Here is a 25,883-nt window from a genome sequence, read left to right as displayed (position 1 = left end):
TATTTTGCATGTTTTTTAGCTAAAAACAGAAAAGATAGAAAATGAATATAAATAGTTTGTGTTGCATATAAAAAAAATGCTCACTAATAGACTAAATATTTAAATATGAACTTCTTAATATTTTTTATGTTACTTTGATAGAATCTCGGTGATAGTTAACCTCTAAATGGTTTTTCTTTCAAATTCAAAAGATTTCACATTCAAAAACTAATGGTTAATCTCCACAGACAAATTTTAAAAAAGAAGTTCTCAGACAATTTGAGCGAAAAAACTTTTCTTTTTAAAAAAAGAACACTTTTCTCTTATTACTTAAATTGAAAAGACACGTTTTACATTTCAAAGCAGATGGAGAACACCTACTGAATATATTATGCTAACTTACTTCGAGTTGAAAAAATATTTAAGAAGTAATCGAAGCCAAGTCCTACCAAATTTATTTATACTTTAGCGTTACCAAAAGGAACTGAATATTTCTATATTAAATTTTGAATATTTGGCAGCGTAATACTAGAAAACAACAATGATTTGTCTTGACTAAAACTTTTTTATTTAAAACTTTTTTATTTAAAATTTTAGAAAAAGGTCAACTTATCTTTTTTTGTAAAGAAAAATAATACTTGATTCATTTATTTCAATACTTTGAAGGTAATAAAATAAATTTTAAGTTGTGTACCATTGAATTCAATAAGTAATAATGAATTCAAGTATACAAAGATGAAATGATATTCAATAAGTATCTTTATGAGTTATAACTTTTAATAGTTAAAAAGGATATAAAATGCAACAAGTTTTTTTCTTTATTTGCAAAGTTGGAAAAGAAAACAAATGACATCAAATGGTTACAGTAATTTCCAACAGAAAAAAAACATCTTTTCAACACAATCATCATGGTATTTACAATGTCAGAAAATAATATCTTTGCATTGCTTATGAAATATCACTGCAAGATATTTACAAAGAGAAATTTCGAATATTAAGCTTACTGATAAATACATATATTATTAAAATTCAGCAAACTTATTAAAGAGTTCAGTTTTAACATAATTTAAGCCCCAAATGCAGGTCATCCAGCTTCAAAGTCTGTAACAAAGGCTTATTTAGCTTAATGCAAGAGTTCGCTTGTCTTTTGTGTTGAATTTTAAGTTTCAAGGATAAGAGGAACATTAAACAATACTACGCGGATTGAATGTTATAAAATAATCTTAGGAAGCAGTTCACAAGTTAAACGGTGCTAAAAAAGTCATAGCTGATGAAAAAAATATTCTTTTATTTTTAAATGTACCATATAGAGTAAGTTTAAATTATAATTATTCCTTACACATGTAGAATTAAAGCGTCATATTTTCAACTTTCTTACATAAGAGGCTGTTCTATGTATTCAAATTCTTTGAATCAGTTCTTACTGTAACTTTGCGAGGGAACTTTTTTCTCGAACCAAATAATAAGAAGTAGTATATTGTAATAAAATACTTTGTTACATTAATGTTAGTTAGTACGGTAAAAATTTTCCCGTATACCATATTAGCTTGGAGTACTTATGAAATAAATAAATAGCATTGCAAAAAAAAAGAAATGTGTGTTCTATTTGCTTTTGAGAAAGTGCTATTTTCCCTTTACATCAAATGAGGAAATTAAATATCATTGTAAGAAACTACTGTAAGAAGTATTGAAGATAGAACGGTTAAAAAAATCAGTTTTAGAATACTCGAGAGATCAGCTATTTGCCAATGAATTATCATTTGCAAACAAACGTATTTGAATAGTAAAAAATCGAGTTCTGTTTGTATCTCATAAAAAGTCAGTACGAGGATTCTATGTGTTTGTAAAAAGGCAAATTTTACCGCTGAAGAGAAAATTAAACGTTATTGGTAATGGTAATTGGATAGATATTATTTTATTATTAAAAAAAAATTGAATAACATTGTGTTTTAGGAAATAGGTTTTAGATTGAAGGGCAATAATACCCAGTCAGAGTAAATTAAGATTCTCGAAAAAGAACCCTTTTGCCGACGAATAATTCGGAACACAAACGTCATTGTATGATAAGTTATCGAGTTGAGTTTAGATGGAATGGTGAAAAAAGTCAGTGTAACGGTTTCACGTGCAACGAGCAAAACTTTTTAACCTATAAATAAAAAAGGCTAGGATAAATATTATTTAATGATAAAAGATCGGATTCAGATAGAATAAAAAAAATGTAATTCGATTCGACATATTACTGCATAAATATTTTGCTATTGAAATAATGCGATGAAAATAGGGAAATAAGTTTCAAGACAAAATATAATTAATCCAAGAATTTTATGTACTCAAAAAGCTGATTCCCTCGATTTTAAAAAAAATAATTAAGGAATCTTTTTAAAAATTTACAGAAAAAAAATGAAACTTAAAAGTGTCAAGATCTGTTCAATTCACACTTTTAATATAAGCTCATCAATATCATTTATATCCTATGATTTCATCACATACACAATAAACTTTTCTTCCCTCACTGGTTGACTAGATACACTTTTTTGAAGAAACCTAACGCAATTAAACCTAAAAAAAGAGAAATATTTAAGTTAAACATTTAGTAACCAATGATAGATAAATAAATCATAAAAAAATTAATCCTGAATTTTAAAACATATTAGTCAAATGTAATGCGGAAAACTAAACGTGATTTTTTTTATAGCAACACTATTTGATCTGTCTTTTCCCTCTGAAAAATGCGTAGTTTTCTTCACTTGTTTTAAACAAATGAATGTTCAATGTCTTGTTACTATATTGGTCATTAAAGGTTTTTCATCCCAAAAATTAATTTATAGAGATTATTTTCACAGTTGGTAATAATAGGCCATCTTATCTTTAATTACGTATACATTAATTGATCCCCTTTTTGAAGGTGTTTATTATTATTCTCTCTTCGAACGAAATTGAATACAAGGTAGAATAACTCCAATAGGAAGGAAAACCTTTAAATGAGTGGTAAAAGTACGAATTAAAAAATAATCCTAAAAATCTACGAATTATATTTTATACATCTATTGTTCATTCTTAAATTCAAATTTGTCTAAATTTTATGTTTTTCACAAAAATGCATACTTTTACCTTCAAAGCTCTTTTTAGTGCTGATGGACTAAATTCTCGAATAAGCACTATTTGTTACACCCACAGCACTTGTTAAACACACGCTCTCCGAGTTCGGTATACCTTGTTCTTCACTTTCCCTTTCAGCACTAAAACTATCTTCTATGATTTTCTGAACAGTTGACGAATCCTTTAAATAAAACAGTCAGTGAACTTACATTTAAGATGTAAGATTTAAGAAAACATCTTAATAAGTATTACTTTCATAAACACTTGAAAGTGCTAAACTACAACGTAACGCATGATGTATCATAGATTTTACTATAAAGGGTTTTGATAATCAAATAAAAATGTTCATATTAACACAACGTAATGCATAATCTAATATATATAATTCTTCTACGTGGTTCCCAAATTTTGGCTGTATTTCTTTTCCGACGGTGGCAACGTTTGCTTTGTTTTGTTTAAGTTACTATTTCTCTTACCCGGCGAATCGATCAATGATTGGCGCTAAAAATGTCACATGCCAAATCTAGCTGAGGTGACTCAACATATAGCGCTTTTGAAAACGGAAACGGAAATAACCAGAGAGCATCAGCTGTGACAATCTCATACTATTAAGCTAGGCAGAAGTGAGTAGTCTTTGTCGATAGATCTCTATTTTAATATTTTGTCGAAAGCGCTTTTTCACGAATTTATATATTACGAATTTATTTGACGATTTTTGATTTATATCACGAATTATACTATAGCACATTTCTAATAGGTTTAACAAATTACATGTCATTTATTTAAATTCAAATTTATTTTAATGACTTAGTATTTACTAAAAAGATGTAATTTTTTTAAAAAAAAGTTTTTATATGGATTTAAATGATTGTTTTGAATTCTTAGAATTTTGTGCATTTGCAATGCACCTAAGTAAGTAGCGAGCGAAGTGAGCTTGGCGAGCAGGGGGAGCAGCCCACTAGTTTAATACATACTTACCGATGCAATATCACTTTGAATAGCAAATCCAGACGAATGCATTGCAGAGATGGTGCTACTGTTTGTAACTCTGGATTCGTTTATAAGTTTCGAATGTTTTGATAATCCATATTTATTCCCGTGGTATTCCACTGGTGGAAGCTGGAATGAAGGAATTATATTCCTAATGAGTTAAAATTCAATTCAAATTAAATAAATAGCAATGCAAGTACTATGACGCATGCAACCATGATAATGCAATGAATCGCTTGTAATTATCGCTTGTAATTTTTCTGCTGATAAGATATGTTTGAATTGTACGGTATACTTTTGCTGATATTATTGCATTACTTTCTCAAATCGGTATTGCTTAAGAAAATTTCTATAAATTACTTACTTTTAAATGAGTTAATGCTTATCTCGTGATTAATAGAGATAATGCTGTAACAACAGAGATATTTAAGCTGACCCCGCTTCACGTATCTGTCCACTGGAAATCCATTAATGATCAATCAGTTACAGATGCAACCAATAGGAATACGTTTTTATTGGGATAGGAATGCGAATTGTCCAATGGAAATCGTGCAAACGAAAATTGATAAGACAATGTTAGAATCTATTCTAGTTCAGCCTCTAACTTGGACATCTCTTCAACTTAATTATTGTTACAAAACAAAAGTTGAAGCTAAACCCTAAAGTGTATGAAACCATTTAAAAGAATGATAACTGCAGAAAATTTTGACGTTTACAAATGTATGTTTTGCGGGGCAAAAGTGCAGAACTAATTTTTAAAGAGTATCTTGAAACTTATATTTCATTTCATTCTTTACACTTTCATATGAAATTTAAACTGCCTTTTAGTAAAAGTTGTAGCTCAAACAAACAAACAAGGAAAAAAATATTGAAATTGGTTTTACATTACTGTTAAATTTTTATGTTCGCTAATATGATATTATTCCATCATGCTTTTTTTTTTTTTTTTAGTTAGTCGTTGTCCCCAAACCAGTACAGTGAGTTTGTTGCAAACAAAACACTACCATTTACTGAATTCGAAAGCTAAATGTCCCTCATTGATTTTTCTTCCATGAACAACTCTGCCAGTATCTATTTTTTATCAGGATAATGAATCTGCTAACATTTCAATAACTGTGTCACCAATTGTATTGTATTCATTATCCAATTATGTTTCTTGTATAACCTCAGTAAAGACGTTTTAAAGCTTTAGTGGGTACTAAATCGATGGAAATGGTAAAACTTACAAATAGTTGTGCTAAAAATATGTCAAAACATTCTTTAAGAGGTTGCTTAACATTCGCTCCCCCCCCCCCAAGAATTACATAATTCGATTCCTACTTCATAATAAAGATCATATTCTAATTATTGTAAAATAATTTTTATTTATTTTCTAGTTTTATTGAACTTATTTTCATGCTTAAAATGTATGCAAAATAAAAATATGGATGAATATTCACTGGTCTGTTTCCGCCAAACTGTGGATGACCTCTTCCTGCGCAATATTCTTGATACTGGGCATAAACGCACAGCAAGCTGTAAACCTGTAAAAAATGAATAAGTATTTAATTCTTTTGGCGACGTGTATAGTTAATAGTATACGGTTATATCAATCAATATTTGAAATATTAAAATCCCGCCATAATAAGGAAGGCATAACAGTCTGGAAATGGAGGACCACCTTGAATAACTTCTAATCTAATGATCAGATCTTCACGTTCTAGGACTCATTCTTAATGGTTCGAGGGATTGACCTTAAATATGCTAATTAAGTAGTGCAGATGATATTTTAAGTTACGAAATCAGACACAAAAACGTACTTCTTCTGAATAAACATGCCTTTTTTTCGTTGAATTCAGATTTCGGTAACAGCTATCTGGCAAATATGGTTTCCATAGTTTGCTCAGGAGAGCGATCCAAAATTTGGTCTCCTTAATATTAATTTAACTTCTTACGTATTTCGCCATATCTCGAGAAATTTTTAAGTGAATTGAAAATTTTTTGCTCACAAATACAAAATTCGTGTCTGCAAAGATAATTCCATACAATATTTGTTTTGTAAATATTTATTATTTTATTAAATAGCAGTCGAAAAAATTTTGAATTGTAGGGATAAAATTTTTACGTCATTTTAAAGTATGCAGTTTTACATGGCAACTTACAAAATTTGCGTGAAATTGGTTGAATAGCTCTTGAGAAATCAAATTTAAAAAAAATTCGTATATTTAAAAGTCGATTTCTCCGAAACTATTCAACCGATTTTGCTCAAAATTAGTATTTCACCACGTAAATTTACATACGTTAAATGGCGAAAAAATTGTATACTTTATAATTCAGATTTCATTTCCAATTTGTTTTTAATAAAATGATAAAAAAAATAATAAATATTTACGAAAATTTATTTTTTGCATGGAATTACTTTTTGATAAGCGAACTTCATAATTGTGTGCAAAAAATTTCCAATTCGCCCAAAGAGTTCTCGAGATAAGGCAAAATACGCAGAAACTAAAATTAACATTGAGGGGTCCAAACTTTGGATCGCTTTCCTGACAAAACTATGGGGACCATGCTTTCCCCCTATGTCTTGGGATCAGAAATCCGAATTCGTTGAGAAAACGGTATGCTTATTCATAGAAAATTCTTTTCGTGTGTGATTTCGTAACTTAAAATAACATCTGCACTAATTAATTAGCATATTTGCGGTTACCCCCTCAAACCATTAAGAATGAGTCCTAGAACGTAAAGATCTGATCATTAAGTAAAATATTAATTAGGTTGACCTGCTTTTGCACACTCTGTACATTTGTTTCTCACTATGAGTTATGTATTATATCTGAGAAAGATAATGAAAGATATTGATTGGACGTAGAGTGATCGACGTTAGACTTAGCTATAGTGATGTACTTAGCGTTAATGCTCCAGTTTGTAACTTTTTCATTTGATTTGTTAGTAGAATGTACTGTTATATCTTCTGTTAAATACTGGGTATTTTTAAAGTAAAATAAAAATGACGGTATATTAAATTAAACCAATGTGCGGAGTAGTATACGTTAACATAACAACTATTATTAGTGAGCGCTTAAAATACGTTTGATTGTCTAAGTTAAGTATGGAAGCATTTTAACCTGGATCATGTCTTTGAGGGGAGAATAGAGAATAATCCCATTTACTCAGTACCTATATTTGCATTTGTAATTAAACAGTTGTGTTTTCCTTTTAAACCTAACTTATTAATGTCTAGAGACCAAAAGCGGTTTCTGATGCAGCTTTAGGTGATTAAAAAGTCGATTATTAGAAATATTTCACAGCAATAAAACTGATTTTGATTTTTTTTAATCCTCAATCGTCTGAGGATTTGAAAGATTTCTATATCTACCATTTTACTACTTAAATATCAAGACGCTCGCTCGAATTGCTTTACTATTTCAAATTAATTTTTAGCTACGATTCTAAATAGATATAATAAGTTTGTATAGATACTTATAATTTGCAAGTATTTAAATATTCGTGTTTCCATATAGGAATTTTAAGTCCAATTTTATGGCGACATTTCAACAATAAAAATTGTTTCACTTCAAAGTCATTTTATAATTTTTCGAACAATGAATTGATATTTTAAAATTTTTGGTGACATAAAACTTAAACGAAATTTCATTGTTCAAAACATTTAACTTCTTTTTAACAATTAAACTTTAATCGTTAGCTCATGAACAATAAACCATATTCATTGTTAAAACACTATATAAACCCTTTTTAAGGCATTGTTGGACATTCTAACTTGTATTTTCAAGATTGAATGTGCGTATTAGAGTTCTTGCTAAATAGAAAATTGATTTTGGGAATTGATTTCCTGCGCTTTGTTAAAAAATTTAAGAAATGGGAAGATTTGTTGATATCATTTAGAGTGATGATGCTGATCAAGACGAACCCATCCCCCTGATTTATCAGGAGAATACTATCAACACAGAAGAGATAATCCTAGAAGTCATGATAATCCTAGAAGCCAATCAGTTTGTTTGCGTCGATAAGCTTGGGTCTGGCGCCTTTGGCGATGTGTACAAAATGATTGACAACTCCGGCCGAGAGGTTGCCGATAAAGTTGTCGCCTTAGAAGTAGCCAAAGCAAATGAAACTGAAATTTGCCCAAAATTATCTCACCCAAACATTATCCCCCTCCTCGAATACTGTTGCTTCAATGAACCAGATGTAGCAGTTTTTGTGATGCCCATGCTACGGGACACTTTGCTACATGCAGTCCAAGACAGGCCATTTATGAGGCAGCCAAGTACCCTAGACCGCATAAAATCATGACTTTATGACACTCTCTGTGATTTGACATACTTGCACTCAAATAAGGTTTGTCGCTTAGATCTTAAAGCAGACAATGTCTTGATCTCGCATGATAACAAAGCTGTTATCTGTGATTTTTCGTTTCTTGCATCCACAAAGAAGGTAATACCAAGGTGAGCAATTAAAGATTTGTTTAATATTTGTCAAACTGTTTAGCTTGGAGTATTTTCATTTTATGATAAAAATTACCATTTATTTGAGTTGTTTTAAAGTATAACTAACCTTATTATCTTATAATCTATTTGAAACATTGAAACTGAGAACAACTGTTTTAGTTTTTGAAAAAGACTCCTCCAACTTTGTTTCGAAGCAAGCCTCTTAATATACAAAACCAAGTTACTATTGAGTTAAGAATGAACTTGTTAAATTGCTTTTATTAAAAATTGACTTAAGTTATTTTTTTTCGTCATATAAAATTCAACTTATCTTTTACAGAATAGTACTAGTAAAATGTACCTAAAATTACAAACTGCACTTACAAGCTGATACCTTTAAAATTCTAATACAAAATTGCCATTGCTCCTTAAAACTGCATTGGTATGTTTGTCACTTTGAAACTGAGTAAGATTCTTTAAATTTTAAGCAATCTTCAAAATCATTATTGATCCAAGTTACATTATTGTTGTTCAGTTATAAATAGATATCTGTTGAAAATTTTTTTTCCAATGCCCACCCATATATAGACATTCTTTATTCGAAAACAAGAAGAGCAGATGCGTTGACCACTCTCTCAGGGGTCATCATATTAGGTGGACCATCGTTACCCCCACAGTAAGAAAGATAGATAATACAGAGAAGGAAAGAACGTCTAAGTCTGTGGCAGGAATTCGAACCAGGAACATGAGGTCAGCTCTCTGCCTACCATACAGGCCAGTGGTTTATGATTCTTGGTACCCGGTACCGGGTAATTAGTGGTTAAAACTGGGTTTGGGTATCCGGCACAAGTATGGCAACTCGTTTGCCAGGTCCAAGTAATAACCAGCTAATTAAAATTTTGCCGGATACCCTGTACATCCCTAGTTTGAGATTTGTTGATATTAAATAAATAGAAAGCTGGCAGGTACTCATTAAAATATTCAAGTACAAAGTCTATTTATCTTGTACTCACATTTAATCCAAGAATAATAACGTCGGATAGGAACAACACAATCAGATGTTCTTCATAGCTCTGAAAGTAAACCAACATAAATTATTGGAGACTTCCGACATCCCCCCCCCCCGCAGAATATAATAATTATAATAACTTAATTTTTTTTTATGGAAACAGCTTATACTTTTGCTTGCTGCCCTGATAGGAATGCCACGTAATTTTAAGCACGATCAGGTGACGTGGAAATGCCTGAGCTGGTATCCCTCCCTCCGAACTTTTACCCCTTAGCCAACGAGAGGATTTTCAACCATGATTAATTTATCGTGCAAATTGCTGCTTATATGCGTCATTTGTATAGTCGACTGCTGGGATCGAACTCACAGACCCCATTTCCTTACCAACGGTGTGAACTCATTGCACCATAGAGATTCTTACCTAAAGTGCCCCCAAAGAGTCCTCAGTGAGCCAGTGCGGTTCAGGAGACAGAGCGATCGCCTCCCAATGAGGTGACCTGGGTTCGGATTCCAGCGGTGCTTGGTTGATACGAATTTCGCACCCAGCTCACACCGACCACAGTGCTGACGTAAAAATAACCTCAGTGGTAGACAGATCATGGGTTAGAGTCTCCTTACCGCCAGGCTAAGCGTGGAAGGTTTTCGCGGTTTTCCTATCCACATAATGCAAATGCGGTTTAGTTCCATCAAAAAGTCGTCCACTAAGACAAATTTCTCCCATAATTTGATGCAGGAGCTGCTTTGCCTTCTGGGTTGGGTCCAAAATTACAAGGCCACGGAGTTGAACATTGATAGTCGCAAACTCAAAATTGGGTCGGCTGTTCAACGACGGATATAAGATGAGAAAAACAAAGAATAAAAAATAAAAAAATAATAGAATAGCCCTCAACTTAACTCGCAAATAGCTCAATTAATTCAGCTGAACCGCTGCTTAGCTGCAGAAGATCTAACTTCTGGTTTTTAATAGATTCACCTATTTGTCCTGGTTTCGCTCCTTTTTTTTCCTCAATTTTCTTATTTTTGAAGGCTCTGTCGTTCCGTGAAAGTACTCTATTTTACGAATAAGATGTTAAACTATGGTGAACTTTTTAGTGTTGCTCATTAATGTTAGGGCAAGTTATTCCTATTTTTAGTCAGCGCCCTCTCTGATAATTCTGAAACTAACTAAAGCTTTAACATGAAGAAAACTAACAATTTTATGAAAAAAAGGGCTTATCATCAGATTCTCCAATACATCATTAACTGGGACTTGTAGAAATTTGAAGAACTGTTCATTGATTTTTGCAATTTTCTTCGGGATAGAAACATTTCCCCAGATTGTTTTTGAAGTTATACTTCTTATGCGACTTCCAACAAGGTTGCGTTAAACGTTTAGCGCTACATTTTTATGGGGCGGGAAATCACGTGGTAGGGATCCAGTTTTCCCTCATTCATTTCCATATTGTTTTGGTTCTCACTAGCATAAAAATAATAAAAGTCATAAAAATTCGCGATCGCAACGAACTATAGGGGGCGTTGTTGTATGAGACGCTTACCTGCGATTTCCATATGAACCGTCATTCAGTTACTCTGGAGACGTCGTTAATGCAGCGTGTAGCATTGCAACGTTCCTTCTTTAATGTGGCTTATTAAATTTAAAAAAGAAAAATGCTTGATATTCTTTCTTGTACAACCGAAAACAAAATGGTATCTCTTTTTATTAGAGAAGGAATATCCAAAACACATCGGAAAAATATTTGTACATTAACAGAAAAAAATATGTATATTCTTATAAGAGTTAAAACCTAATGCTCGAGAAATAGTATTACTAAATTTAATGATATAACATGAAAGGCCCATTTAAACTTTACATTCTATAGTTTTAAGAATCATATTACTTCAAAAATTAAAATGAACAAAAAGAAGCCTCATAATTTTATGAAATTTAATTTTGTAAACAACGTTTTTTGACAACAATTTTTATCAAAAAATTTCAAGTTTCAATAAAAATCATTATTTAGAAACTAAGAAACGTAAAATAAAGAATGCTGACGAAACAAAAACAAAAAAACAATTCTTTTTTGTCGCCATTTTTAGTGCTACGAATATTCGTCTTTGGGATTTGCCAAAAACAAAACAAGATGCAATTTTAATTTTTCAGGAGGGAAATATTTTACCGAAAAAACGAAAATGTACCAATTCCCACAACATAAAACTTTATCTTGGCAAACGTACGTTTTGGAAATGTTATTTCATTTGGAATCTTATTCATCAGAGTTCATATGGCGATATGATTGTTTTGAATCTATGCTAAACTCTATATCGGCTCATTTTCCACCGAAATCCAATTAACTATTTTGATTTTAAATAAAGTGTTTTATTTTATGAACTGTCGCAAAAATTTTAAGTGTAGATTGGCGGCACTTAAAAACCGCCATTTCTGTAGCGGCGGTGGCGTTAATACGTCGTAAGTACCGAATTTTTATTCCATACTTTTCTGAATCATATTATTTCAAACATTGGAATATACAAGAAGTATACATAAACACATAATGTTATACCATTTAATTTTTCAAAAGTATTTTGAGAACAATTTTTATCGAAAAATTATAAACTAAAAAACGGAAAATAAAGAAATCTTAGGATAAAAAAAAACGATTTTAAGAATTATTAACATTGAAATAAAAACTTTCATATTGTTTCTTTTTTTATTATTCTTATAGTTCTTAATCAAACGTAAAAAACCATTCTGTAGAGAACCATCATCAAATGAAAAAAAAATATTTACAAGCAAATTTTTTATTGTAAAAATCATTGCACTTACCTGATTTATGATTCCCGGAGAATTCCAAAATGATAAGTTCCTTGTTTGAAAACTTTATTCTCAAATAATAGATACATAGTTTATACCTTCATTACTTTTAGATAATATACTACACAGCAAAATTTTATAATTGATATGAATTTGAATATGTAGCTAAAAACAGAATAGCTGAATTCTAGTTGAACTTATTCTTTCAAAATTAAAAAAAACTTACCAAGAAAACGATTTAAATTAATTAAGAATCAGCACAAATGGCACTATTTCAAGTAACTTGGATAATTTTTTATTGTTGTTTTCCGAATTATATGGATACAGAAATATGTACTATTCTATAACGAAGAAGAATATGCTATAACTATTACAATTCTGTATGTTCTGAATTCATATTTATTCACTGGAATGACGAAAGCAATGTTGACTTCACTTTAATTCGTAATGAATTGAAGACAGAAGAAATGCATTTTACCTTAATACACATATCTCTAACAGTATCCGAAATCGGAAGTCATCAGTTGCAAGTTTGTTGATAATAGAAATTAAAAATTATTGAGGAATTTTTCTTCAAATGTTTGGCGTGTTCTGTTCCTGAAAGATTTACTAATATTTTGGAGATTTTTTTCAAGTTCTTCGGCCTTTTCCTTAGGGAAATTTTGTTTCTTATTTGCTGCTAAAAAATGGCGTCTGATTCAGTCAATGACTTTGATGGAACTAAATGAAAACGTGATAAATTAATGTCCGATATTTACAGGCTCCCGCTAGACGGCGTACTCGAGCGTTGCGATCGCGAATATTGTTTTTCTATAAATATTTTTTTAGTTTGTTTTGATACACATATAATTTAATAGGGCAGTATTTTTTATTTTCAAATTTAGTGGATAACAATTGTTATGTCAAGGCTCGTCTCTTGTGAATATCAATTGATTGTTTCTCTTCTGAAAGTACATTATGACGCATTCACATACATTATTAATGCAAATACATTTTCCAGGGCGATACGATGAGGCAACCACAAGCACTTCCACTGGTCCACGAGGGAAAAATGCACAATATTACCGTGATTACAGAGCACGGAAGCGAGCGGGGCAGGAAAAAGAGTCGTTGAATAGAACTAGTGATCCTTCTATGACTGCTGATTCTTCTACAATTAACGTCGCAGGTTGCGAAGTTTAACTTCTTCCGCGCGGAGGTACTCCACGCACTATTTTTTTTAAAGTTTAGCTCTTAAAATATTTAAGTTATTTATGCCTTTCTTTACAGAAAAGTGGTCCGAATAGTTTAAAATAAGTTTGCCTCATATATATGAGGCTATTTCGTTTTCCCATGGCTAAGAAGTCTCGAAATAATGTTGGAATTCTATCCAATGAAATTTGACCTGTCCATTTCTAACTTCTTCTGTTTTTGGTGAGAGAGTCTTTTTTCGATGATATTATTATGAGTTTATAATTTTTTTTTTTAATTCATCCCACATTGGTGTTTTGTGGGGGAAGAAAAAGTCAACATAGGCCTGAAATCATTGATCATGGAAAAGATCATACGTATGTTTTATAATATTTACTGTTATTTCTTTTTATATAAAGAAATCACATTTCTTTTCTGTAATGTTCCTTTCTATTATAAACGTAATTTATTTGTTTGTTTTTTTTTCTGAAATATATTTGCTTCTATGAAGCAAAACAATTGACCTAAAAAGCCTCGCCAAAAAAAAAAACATCTCTATAAAAACCTCTTATCTTCCTTCTCGAAAGAAAATCCCGAATCTTCAAAAATTTGATATAAAGTTTAATTAATGGCTACAAAAACAAACGAAAAAAAAACAAGCCAACATTAATTAATCAGAAAAAAATAAACAAGGAATTACAAAAAAATTTACAATTAATACAAAAATATATAAAAATTAATAACTGAAAAATAAGCCAAAAATAAATAAATAGCAAAAAAAAAAAAAAAAATTACGAGTGTAAAAAACTGAAATAATGCACTAAGGCAAGAAGATTCGAAGGAGCTGGCTGACCAGTGCAAAACATAGCCAAAGCGTTAGTCCCTCGTTCTCGGAAACTAATTCATCGCCAAACTAAAACACCTCCTTCTTTGTACATTCGCTTTCCTGAGAAGGTATTTATAGGTTAAATACATTTAACATGATAAAACTTCTAAAACATGTTTCAAGATACACATTTCTTACAATACAACATTTATTTATATTTGTACGCACATTTAAAGTGTAATTAACTCCAAAATAGCGAATAACTACTTTTCAAAGGCATAGGATTACATTTCCTACCTTTCCCTGCAGTTCCAACTTAAGGTGAAAGGAAGTACGAGAGTTTATGGCTCCGTTATTTTTAAAATTGTTCTCATGTATATCTTTGCTAAAAGTCTGTCTATTCATTTTGTTATTTCGTTACCGAGCATCCTAGGCCCTTTCCTGTCTGATCAAAGTGGTCACCTACCAACTCACTGACCGTTGCCAATGATGTTTGACTTGGGTGAGGTCGACTAGAAACCGCGTCTTACCGATCAGTCCATGTGTTACCGTTCCAAAATGAAATCACGTCATGAGCGACTGGAGTTGAAAATACTCGTCTCATGTACAATGACGTGAAGGAAAAATCGCATCATTACGTATATGTGATCATAGTTAGGAAAAATTCATCGCATAACGGTTCCAAAGAATTTAAAGTTTATTCCCTTCTAGGTATAATAACATTAATTAATTGAAAGATTTATTATAACATTATAACTATGCAATTTTTTGCAAAATAATTGTAAGTATAACAGTAATATGGGTGATAAAGTTAATAAAATGATTTTTGGAACGATACAAGTGAAATTGAACCAAGTTAGAAAAATAACCATGCCACTTTTATGACAGTATTAGACCACTAAAGCTTCTTTTTTCTTTTTTGATACATTTTGCTTCAGCCGCAAATAGGTACAAAACAGGCGGCAAAACTATTTTAATTTGAAATTGGAGTGATAGAATTATTTTTATAAATAAAAATAATAAATGTTTAAAAACAAAGCATTACCGCTTCTACTATTAGATAAATTGCCATTAATGCATCTAATACAGTAGCTAAAAGTACTGAAACCAGCCACGGAATGAGAAGCATACGACTGTCCTGGAAATAAAATACACATTCATTATTATATATGTATATATTTAAATCAGTTAATTCCTTAAATCATAGTTCTTTAAATTTATAGTTCTATATATTTAAAGTTATAATTATTTAAAGTCAAATTTTTAATTTACTACTTCTTAGAAATTTGATAACTCAGAATCTATTAGACTTATTGTTTAAAATTATATAAAATTCTTTATATCTTACAGTTCGAAAATTTTTTAGAAATTTTAGAATTAATTTAAATTAATAAATAATTGTTAAAAATTATTTTATACATGAACTAAACTTTTTGTACCTGAACTTATTTCTAGATATAGGAGTTTGATAATTGTGGTAAAAAGTTTTCAATTCGCTTAAAAAACTTTCAATTATGCGAAATAAGTAAAATTAGCGTAAGGAGTATAACGTTCGAATGTTTTCCTGACCGAACTATTAGAACCATATGCCTTGATTAAAAATTTAATTCGCTTCAAATATATGTAAATAGGAAATATCACTCACAATCCATTGAAATGGATTGTGAGTGCTTGAAATATGCCGTCTGCTGTTTCCCATTTACATATTTTTGAAGTCGATGAAGTTTTTATTCAGGCAATAGCTTCATTTTCTTGAGATTATTTATTTAATATTAGGACCAAATTTCCCAGACTGTAGCTACTTCCAATTATTTTGAGGGTCAGGAATCCAAATCCATCATAAAAGGCATATTTATTCTGAGTATGTACGCGTTTCTGTCTGATTTCGTAACTTGAAATATCATCAGCATTAATTAATTTGCATATTCTATGTCAAACATAAAGGTTTAGAGCATAAAAATACGATTGTTGCATCAACAGTTATTCGTTTTGTTTTTTGCCCACTGTGCGATAATCAGACACCAAAACTTTGCTATGAATTAACATACCTTTCTTCAATGGATTTAGATTCTGGACTATCAACATATAGCTGTTATATAGCTATCATTGATATAGTCAATAGAATGCAGTAAAGCGTTTGACATTAAGTTCGTATTTCGCTATGCCTTTGGAACTGTTTATGGGAATCTCATGCAAAAATCAAGATTATTCAACTAATATGTAATTATTCAAGTTATAAGCAATAATTATGTTTAAATATGCTTAAATATTCAATTAATAAATAATAATTATGCTTAAATATGTTTAATTACTCAATTAATAAACAGTAATTATGTTTACATACGTTTAATTCCTCAATTATTAAGCAATAATTAACCTTAAATATGTTCAATTATTCAATTAATAAACAATAATTATGTTTAAATATGTTTAATTATTCAATTGATAAACAATAATTATGCTTAAATATGCTTAATTATTCAATTAATACACAGTGGTTATGTTAAAATGTTCAATTATAAACAATAATTATGCTTAAATATGCTGAATTATTCAGTTAATAAAAATGATTATGCTTAAATATGTATAATTATTCAATTAATAATACATTCAAATTCTTATTCCTGACTCTTTTAATCGTATTTTCAAAGTTTTATTCTTCAAAAACTATCCTACCGATTCAATTTAAATATTAGATTTTTCCATTTAAATTTAACTTTTCTAAAATTTCGTTCAAATTTATACATCTAATTTTTTTAAGAAAATGACTATTTTTCAATTGAATAATAAAACTTAATTCTTAGTTACATTTCTTTTTTGCATGGAATTATCTTTTGATAAATGAGTTTTTCATTTGTATACTAAATGTTTTTTTGAATTTCTTAATTAAATTAATCATGAGATATGAAGAAACGCTTTTGATGGATGGTGCTATTTATAAAAACTTTTAAGAAAATAGCGAAGAAAAAGATTTCTCCAAGTCCACTTGATTAGATAAATACTTTACTTCATCCCCACTTTATATCAATTTCTGGAGTAAAAACGTAAGTTATAATAACCATAAAAGCAAAATTTTAGATAAATTTTTTTCAAAAAAGAATTTATAGAGTCATTATTTCAGAAAATAAAAATAATAGTGGACACTTTTGTTTAATCTCCCGAGAGCTAGCATTTAATATATTGGACAACAACATTTGATAATATTTTCTCACTTAAAAAAACAATATTTCAATATTTTTTTCTGACTATATGCCTTTAAAAAGTAATTGCCTATGCAAAAATACGACTGGATTTGCGCTCATTATTTATTAATTTTAATTAAAGTGAAAAATTATAAAGAGTGTTTTAAGTAACATTTTGGACAGTTTTATGGCATACATATATCATATTATTTGAGTCTAATAGGTTTTATTTCATAAACGAAATGCGACGAAATAAAGTATAAAATTATCATACAAAGTGCAAAAAGTGAAAAAAAAATTATTATTTACCATTTTTCAGGAAATAATTTTAAAAAAATTAAAAGCGCAGCTTAAAATTAATTAATATATTAAAAAAATTAGTTATTTCATTCATGCTTTTACTTATTTCATTCTTGTCTTTGCTACTTATTTTTTAATTTGAAATTACATTTTCAACAATTCTTTAAAGAACCCGGTTCTCACACGGGAAAATAAATTCTGGTAAAATTACACTTCTTGTATTATATTGACACTCCTGGTAAAAAAAAAGATAATAAATCCAGAAATAATACAAAAATATACAGTATTTTAACTTTTCATTTCGTAATCTTTCTGTTCGTGTGATAACGGTTAACAAGAAATTCTGGTTTTCAAAATCATTGTTCTTACCACCAAATATTTAATAAAAGTAAAAAATTGAAAATTAAGTATAAATTGTAATAACAATAAATTGTCTTTATGCCATGCTCCTAGGCATCATGATAAAATTACGTAATTCCACCTCATTACTATACAAAAAGCTATATTTTAAAGTCATTACCAAAGCGTTTCGTTAAAAATTTCAGCGTTTTTTGGTGTTACCATATGGGCATATGTTACTTTTAAAAAGTAACGCGTAAAAGTGCAAGTATTTTTAAAAAAAGTAACGAGTAAAAAGTACAAGTACTAAATAAAAAAGTAACGATTTAAAAGTACATTTCTAGGAAATTGAAAATTCAAAGTAACCTAAAATTTTATTGAATAATATTCTTATGTTCTTTAATGTTTTTGCAAAATTATTGTTATTTATTTAATTATTTTTAATTTTGAAAGTTATGAACATTAATTTATTTTTACATTCGGAAGAATATTATTATATAATTTTATAATATAATCGTATAATATAATTTTGAAATCAAATACAATTTTAATATCAAACTTTTTATGGATTTGCACGAAAAAGAAATTTTATCTATTGATTTTAAATTTTAGTTTAATATTTTTATTTATTTAAATTACCATTTATTTGAAATTGTTTTGCTCAACAGAACAGTCTACAGTTTTATTTGTAACAATTGCTAATGCTGAAGTCATGCGAGAAAATCATTTTCCGAACATTTTTGCCTAACGAAATAATTAAAATTTGTAAACGAATTTCAGTATCAGCGGCTAAATTAATACCTTCGAGTTTTCAAGAGTTAAAATAGTAATTATAATAGTTTTCAATAGCACATATAGTTCTGAAGTTCTTAAAGATTTGACTGGGCATTGTTTGACAAGGTCGGGCATAAACATAATTTTAGTAAAAAATGTACTAGGTAAAAATGTATTTAGCAAAAAATGTATTAAGACAAAAATGTATTATTAGTGAGTTCAAAAAGAAAATTGATAAACGTAATAACAAAATCCACCATTTTTTTATTTAAAATGTATTAAATAAATGCATAAAACTCGAAAATGAATGAAAATAACTTGCTAATTAATATTTTTATTCATTTTGCAAAATAATTGCATTTCGAAAGTGGTGTCACTGAGTCTGCTGCGAGAATTTCTCAGAACGTGCTTAACCACGCTGAATTAGCGCTCCACGGGAAATCAGGTATTTAAACACGAAGTTAGCTGTGAATGCATATATATTGCACATTAATTTTATAAATTACAAAAAACATAAGCATTTTTTTTAAGTAATTTTTTTTTTTAGAAGGCTTACCGAATTTTAGAAAAAAGTAACGATTTCATTCAACATTTCCGTTACAAATACTTGTACTTTTTCCCTAAAAAAGTAACGAAAGTACAAGTAAAAGTACGTACTTTTTACTTGTACCGGCGGTACAAGTAACGAAAGTAAAAGTACTGCCATATATGCATATGGGCATAAACCTGGCAAATTTTGGTATCTGATAGTTTTGAAAGAATCAGTGACTGTTTTTTTTAATGAAAAATGTTTGTTTTTATTTTGTATACATTATTTCGCGTTTTTCTTGCAAAGTTTTGTTACAATAAAAATTACTTTTTCGAACAATAACATATCATCACTGAGAAATTTGAAGTAAAGTAAGAAAAATCTAGGAAAAGAATTTATGTTCTTTTCGAACTATAAAGGCAATGTTAGTTAACGTAATAAAGAAATAAAGATAAAATCTTACCACACAAAGACCAACTAATAGCAGAACAGATGTAATCACACAGCAAATGGAGAAAACAATTAACACTATAGTAAATATGAGAGTACCTATAACAGAATATTAAACTCCATATAATTGTTTTACAATTTACTTCGAGAAAATTCAATTATTCTACTTAAACGAGGTTTAGTCAATTGATAATTTATTCAAAATGTTTGCATACATGTATTTCATAAGAGATACATTAAAAATTCGCTAAATCAAATTTTGCACACAGCCTATTTTATATATGTCACGGCGAAGACCGAAATCGGTGGTTGTTGACTTTCACCAGTGAATATCGACAAACACCAAATACGTAGGTGAAAGATCGAATATTTCATTACATTCTTGTACATTCGGACCCTCACCGATGTATGTCGACAATCACAGATATGCTTTGGTGAATGTCCGAAATATTTATTACATTCGATTTGATATGAATTTATTCGTGGATATAATTACATTTATTCGATATTTTAACCCTACACTGATGTTTTTTTAAGATTAAGTGCCTCTTCCCGGTATATATTTGCCCGGTATACCCTACACTGATGTTTTTTTAAGGTTAAGTGCCACTGCCCGGTATACCCCACACCAGGGATGGCGAACCAATGGCACGCGTGCCATTTATGGCACGCGACACAATATTTTGGGCACTCCACCGATCACAATTGTTGTTACACTATGAATTGTTATTACACAAATGTTATTACACTATGAAGCATATGTAACAATTAAATTAAAATTCACAAAAACAAATAAAATAATAAACAATTATTAATAAAAAAATTAATACTAAAAAAACAATTAATAACCGCAAAAAACAAGCTAACAGTAAATAACTAGCAAAAAAAATCAGCAGTCCTGCCTAAACTAACTTCTTACAACCTAATGTAAGTTATTGGTCATCTAATCTGCAACAACAGAAGTCACACTGATATTACTTTAAGTTGAATTACGTGTATAACTGAGACATTGCAATATATATATATACTAGGAGGCTTCGCTCCCTGCTCGCTGGTGCTCGCCAACCCCAGGAACTGCTTTCGCAGTTCATTTCGGATTACTTCGTAATCCTTAACATCTAGCTTTTGTATATTTTTTGAACACTGAAGTTCCAAAAACTTTTCACTATAGAAAATTATAAACCTGTACATTTCAATATCAATTTGAAATTGCAAACAGTTCACATATTTTTCTTAATTACACTATTCTAAATTTCAGTCGTTGAGAAAAGTAACTGTTGTAAGTTTTGTTTTAAAGTCTTTCCCACAAAAGGGCTAAAGCCATGTGTTGTTAAACAATATGAAATAGTAGTCTGCCACTGAACGCCGGATGTAAAGCATCGGCTTCGCTAAAGATAATTTTGTATTTTTAATTCTCTGAATGGCGGCACCCTAATATGGAATTTGTAAAATAAATGTATATATTTTTGATTGTTGATGAAGCCCATCATTTTGCGTTTTCATCAGTGTTCAGAAGCAGAACAACTATAAGTTCTTTATTTTATCACAAAAATATAAAATGTATAAAAAACAAAGGGTAAGAAAATGAGTATAGCCATAGAAAAAGTTAAAATTATAATATAGTATTTATCAGTTAAAATAAAACTTTTTGTTTAAATCATTGTTAACAATTCAACTTTTTCCGAAGCAATTCTAAACTTTAATTTTGCTCACTACGTGCTCTTGCGCGCTGAAGCCTATCAATTAAAACGTATTAGCGTTTTATATAACATGGATTAGCCATATGATGCTCACTACGTGCTCTTGCGCGCCGAATCCAATAAATTAAAAATGAAAACTGCTGCCAGCGCGAAAAAAGAAACGCTTTCCAACGGAAAAAAGATACGGCGCTGTATTCAGTTAACTTCACGTAAATTAACATTCTAACTTAAGTGGAGAAACTTAGCTCAACTTTAACATGCCATTTTGATCATAAGCTATCAGCTGGGGGCCGGAATAGCCTGGTCGGTAGGGCACTGGGCCCATGTTCAAGAGGTCGTGGGTTCGATCCTCGCCTGTCGAACTAAATAGTGACTGATGCATGTTAAATCTGTCAAGTCTCAAAGTCCTCCATGTTCCCACAACAAATCAATACCTCTGGGGGTACTGATCCAGGAGTTTCCTTGTCTTCTGGATTGGTTCAAAATTACAAGGATACGGAGTTGAACGTAAGTAGTCGTAAACCCATGAAATTGGGTCGGCTGTTCAACGATGGTTATAAAATAAAATAAAATGTAAATAAAGAGTTTTGAGTATTTAGTATTATTATTTTCCGAATAATCACGAAGTCAAAATTATTTGACGGTACGTTTATGACCTCATTAAGCAATTTTTTAGAGAAAATGGCACGTTGGTGTATAAAGGTTCGCCACCCCTGCGCTACACTGATGTTTTTTAAGGTCAAATGCCATTGCCCGGTTTATATTTGCCCGATACTCCAAACACTGATGTTACTTCTAATCTATCGTCAGTAAGTATTAAAATATAGAATAAATATAAATATATCAAATAAATATAATAATATTAACGAATAAATTAATATAAAATTGGATATAACAAATATTTCGGACATTCACCAAAGCGACTGTGTGATTGTTGACATTCACCGGTGAGATTCAGAAATAAGGGTATTTAGCAAATATTTCGGGCATACACCAAGCGACTACGTGAATGTTGACATTCACTGGTGAATGTCGACATTCTCCAGATTTCGGTGTTTCACCGTAACATATGTACACTGCTCAAAACAATTAAAGGATATTGTAAGTCTTGTATAAAATAACGGTATAAACAATTTTTTGCATGCATAAAATGGAGGAGGAGAATCACTAATACAAATTTTTCTCATTTTAAAACTTCGCAGCATCTAAATTTTTAGTTTGACGTCGAAGATCGCGTTTTAACTGCAGTGAATTTGATTTGGCTTTCAACCTAATGTAAGACAAAGAGGAAAAGAATGATCGACATTCAGTAAGTACACTGGTTTGATGAGTGCGGTGTCTCAACGAAGTCATTTAACCGAAACACAAACTGGAGAGTTGTTGGCCGGTTACAGGGGGGCCAAACACAAGCTGAAGTAGCAGCAGAAGCCATTGGAATTTCACAAAGTGTGATTTCCAGGATCTGGAACCGTTTTTTAGAGATTGGAAATGCAGGCCGAACGTCAGGGCAACAGCGTAAACGTGCAACAACGTCCAATGAATACCGTTATTTAACTCTAACGGCTTGGAAGCACCAAAATATGAATGCCACTCTTCTTCAACAACGCCTTCACTCGGCTACTGGCACCACAGTTTCGACACAAACTGTCCGAAACCGCTTTCACGCTACATGTCTGTATGCTCACCGACCAATGGTATGTGTCACGTTAACAGCAAGGTACCGTCTCGCCCGTAGGGAGGGGGTGGCAGAGTTTGTGAACTGCAGTAGAAATTATAGGCGCAATATTCTTTTCCCTGACGAGTCCATTTTTCAGTTCATCCTGATAATCGGAGTACTTGCTTCTGGAGGGACCGTGGCACTAGAAACAATCCTGCGTTCGTGCTCGAAAGTGTAAGATTTGGCTGTGGGGGAGTGATGGTCTATGCTATCATCTAAATTGATGAGCACACCGATATCCATATCTTTCGAAATAGAGCTCTAAATGGTCACAAATATAAGGATGAGATCCTGAGACCTATTGCAATCCCTTGAGCTGCAGCAATTGGAAATGATCTCATGTTAAGGGGACAGTGAAGTAAAATTCTTTCAAAAATTTGATTTTTTGAATTTGACATCATCTATTAGCCTATACTTTTCTGATTAAGAAAATGTATAGGTTTGCTAATTTTCATAAATTTAAAGTGCTTTAAAAGCAATAAAACAGAAGTAAACAAAAGTGCCACGCCCACATTTCAAGGTTTCGTTTTCTGTTTACTTTAGAATTCTACTGTTTTTTATGTTTTTTTACATTCTGCCTTGCGCCTAGAAACGAAATAAAGAAAGAAGCTCTTTTGTGGATCGTTAGTGACGGAATCTAACTTATTTATTGATTTATTGAAATTACATGCATTTGCTGACTTGTGTGCTCAATATAGGCTTATAAGTCATTGTCAAGTAGAAAATACAGATAGAACAATTCAGAGAAAGACATCACAAAGAATACATCCAGGGTTACGGTGGGATTCGAACCCGCTACCTCGAGATAAAACAAGTTATGGTGCTGGAGAGCTTTAAATTTATGAATTATTTTTAACTATATGTTTTTTTACCTTTAAATCTGTTTTTCTCAAAACATTATTTTTTGTTACTTAGGTACATATATCTCTTGTTCTATACAATTTAAAAAGATAAAACTTGGTAGGCTTATACATCATTGATTGTTTTATACAGTAAACCTCAAATTTAGTTAAAAATTTAAACATTTTGAAATCTGGAGTAAAATTTAATTGCCGAAAATCAGCAAAAATTGGTATTTTGAAACAGTCAATTTTTTATTCTGCAAAAAATTGTGCATTTTAGTCTAATTTTAGGTATACTGTATACTCTAGGTTATATATTGTGTGTATAATTTTTTTCAGACAATTATATTGAGTAGTTGTAGTTTTATATGTACCTTACTGATGACATAATTTGAAAATTTAACAAAAAATTTGCCTATAAATTGTATGAATAAAAATTATTCTCTAACTTAATTTGTATATTTTACTGCAGAAATACATTAAAAAAAACCTAACAAATAAATATTAAAAAATTTAGAAACCTATCATTAAAATTAAATTTTTTGTAGCAGTTATTGCAAAAGTCACTTCACGCCGCATTTTCGTTCAGCGAGATGTTCAATGTCCCCTTAATGGACGACAATTGCAGGCGACGTCGTGCTAACTTAGTGATGATTTCCTTTTGGAGGAAGGAATCGCACAAATTGATTAGCCAGCGTGTTTTCCGGACATGAACCCAATAGAGCATGTTTGTCTAGGCAGATGAATTTCTAGATGCCAACCAACCCCAAAAAATATCTCCAAGAACTGGAAAAGAGCTCTTGAGGGGGAGTGGGACAGAATACCCCATCCCCTAATTATTAACCTCATTGATACGATACGTCAGAGGTGTTCAACGTTGCTGGTCGTCTGGGGAAACCATACCCCCACTAAAACGATTTTCTTTTAAGGAAACACCCTTTTAATTTGTTTTTCTCATATGCACAAACTGTGTATTTTTCCTTTTGTGCCCAAATGCTCAATAAAACGCATTTTTTCTGCCAAACAAATGTCATTTTTATTTCATATAGCGATCTACGTCTGTCAATAATGTATCAATCATTCAAACAATCCTCCAAGCACAAGATCAATCCACTACCTCAATTACATATTGTTTTTAAATTAACTTTGAATTTTGCATACTAGTTGCATACTAAATAAAGTATCTACAAATGTAATATTTTAAAAAAATAATATTTTAAAGTAAGAAAAAAAACATTATTTTTGAAAACTATTATATAAATAATTGTATTTCAAACTCTGTTTCTAATTTTCAGTTCTGCTGTTGAACATAATAAAATAAGTTATGACATTGTTTATTTTGTTAACAATTGTTTATTTTGTTAACAATTTAAAATACGTTATGACAGTTTGTGTAAATTATTTTTCTTTTTAGTAAGTGTCATATATTTAACTTTAATGTTTATAAGTAAATTACAATAGCTCTCGAGTAGAATATTATGTGCAGTTTTGTAGTGGTACATAAAAATAAATGAATAAACTTAATGAGCATAAAATTTTAAAATATGCTTATTAATTAAGAACGATAACTGGATAAACTAAAAAAATATTTCGAGATGCTTTTAAGAGACGTTTTATTTCAAATAAATTTCAAAGCATATTTTTTTTAAAAATATATTCAGCCTTATTGATGAATTTTGTATGAAAGGAGGGGGAAAATAAGAATATTTTAAGAACTGTAAAATAAAGTTATGAAACCTTTTAAAAATTGTTGCGCAATGCT

General features: G+C 30.3%; 1 protein-coding gene across 2 annotated transcripts in view; it reads right to left on the bottom strand.

Annotated features, from left to right (window-relative positions):
* Positions 1-779: 779 nt before the first annotated feature.
* Positions 780-25,883, bottom strand: part of LOC107456331 (uncharacterized) — a 101,356-nt gene continuing 76,252 nt past the window's right edge. Inside the window, exons 3-9 of one of the 2 annotated variants that reach the window (XM_043052380.3) lie at positions 19,876-19,961; positions 15,334-15,426; positions 9,506-9,565; positions 5,508-5,591; positions 4,057-4,197; positions 3,091-3,259; positions 780-2,538 (exon numbers count right to left, since the gene is read on the bottom strand). In XM_043052380.3, the coding sequence (XP_042908314.1) occupies positions 3,119-3,259; positions 4,057-4,197; positions 5,508-5,591; positions 9,506-9,565; positions 15,334-15,426; positions 19,876-19,961 (605 nt within the window). In that variant the 3' untranslated portion in view covers positions 780-2,538; positions 3,091-3,118. The remainder of the gene's footprint in view (positions 2,539-3,090; positions 3,260-4,056; positions 4,198-5,507; positions 5,592-9,505; positions 9,566-15,333; positions 15,427-19,875; positions 19,962-25,883) is intronic. The other variant, XM_071183104.2, reaches the window with a different exon arrangement.

Source organism: Parasteatoda tepidariorum, chromosome 7, assembly GCF_982258835.1.
Source record: "Parasteatoda tepidariorum strain Cologne lab strain chromosome 7, Ptep-v5.0, whole genome shotgun sequence".
NCBI classification, from domain to species: Eukaryota; Metazoa; Arthropoda; class Arachnida; order Araneae; family Theridiidae; genus Parasteatoda; species Parasteatoda tepidariorum.
Note: the sequence above shows the minus strand (reverse complement) of the source record. Positions and strands in the feature narration are given on the sequence as shown.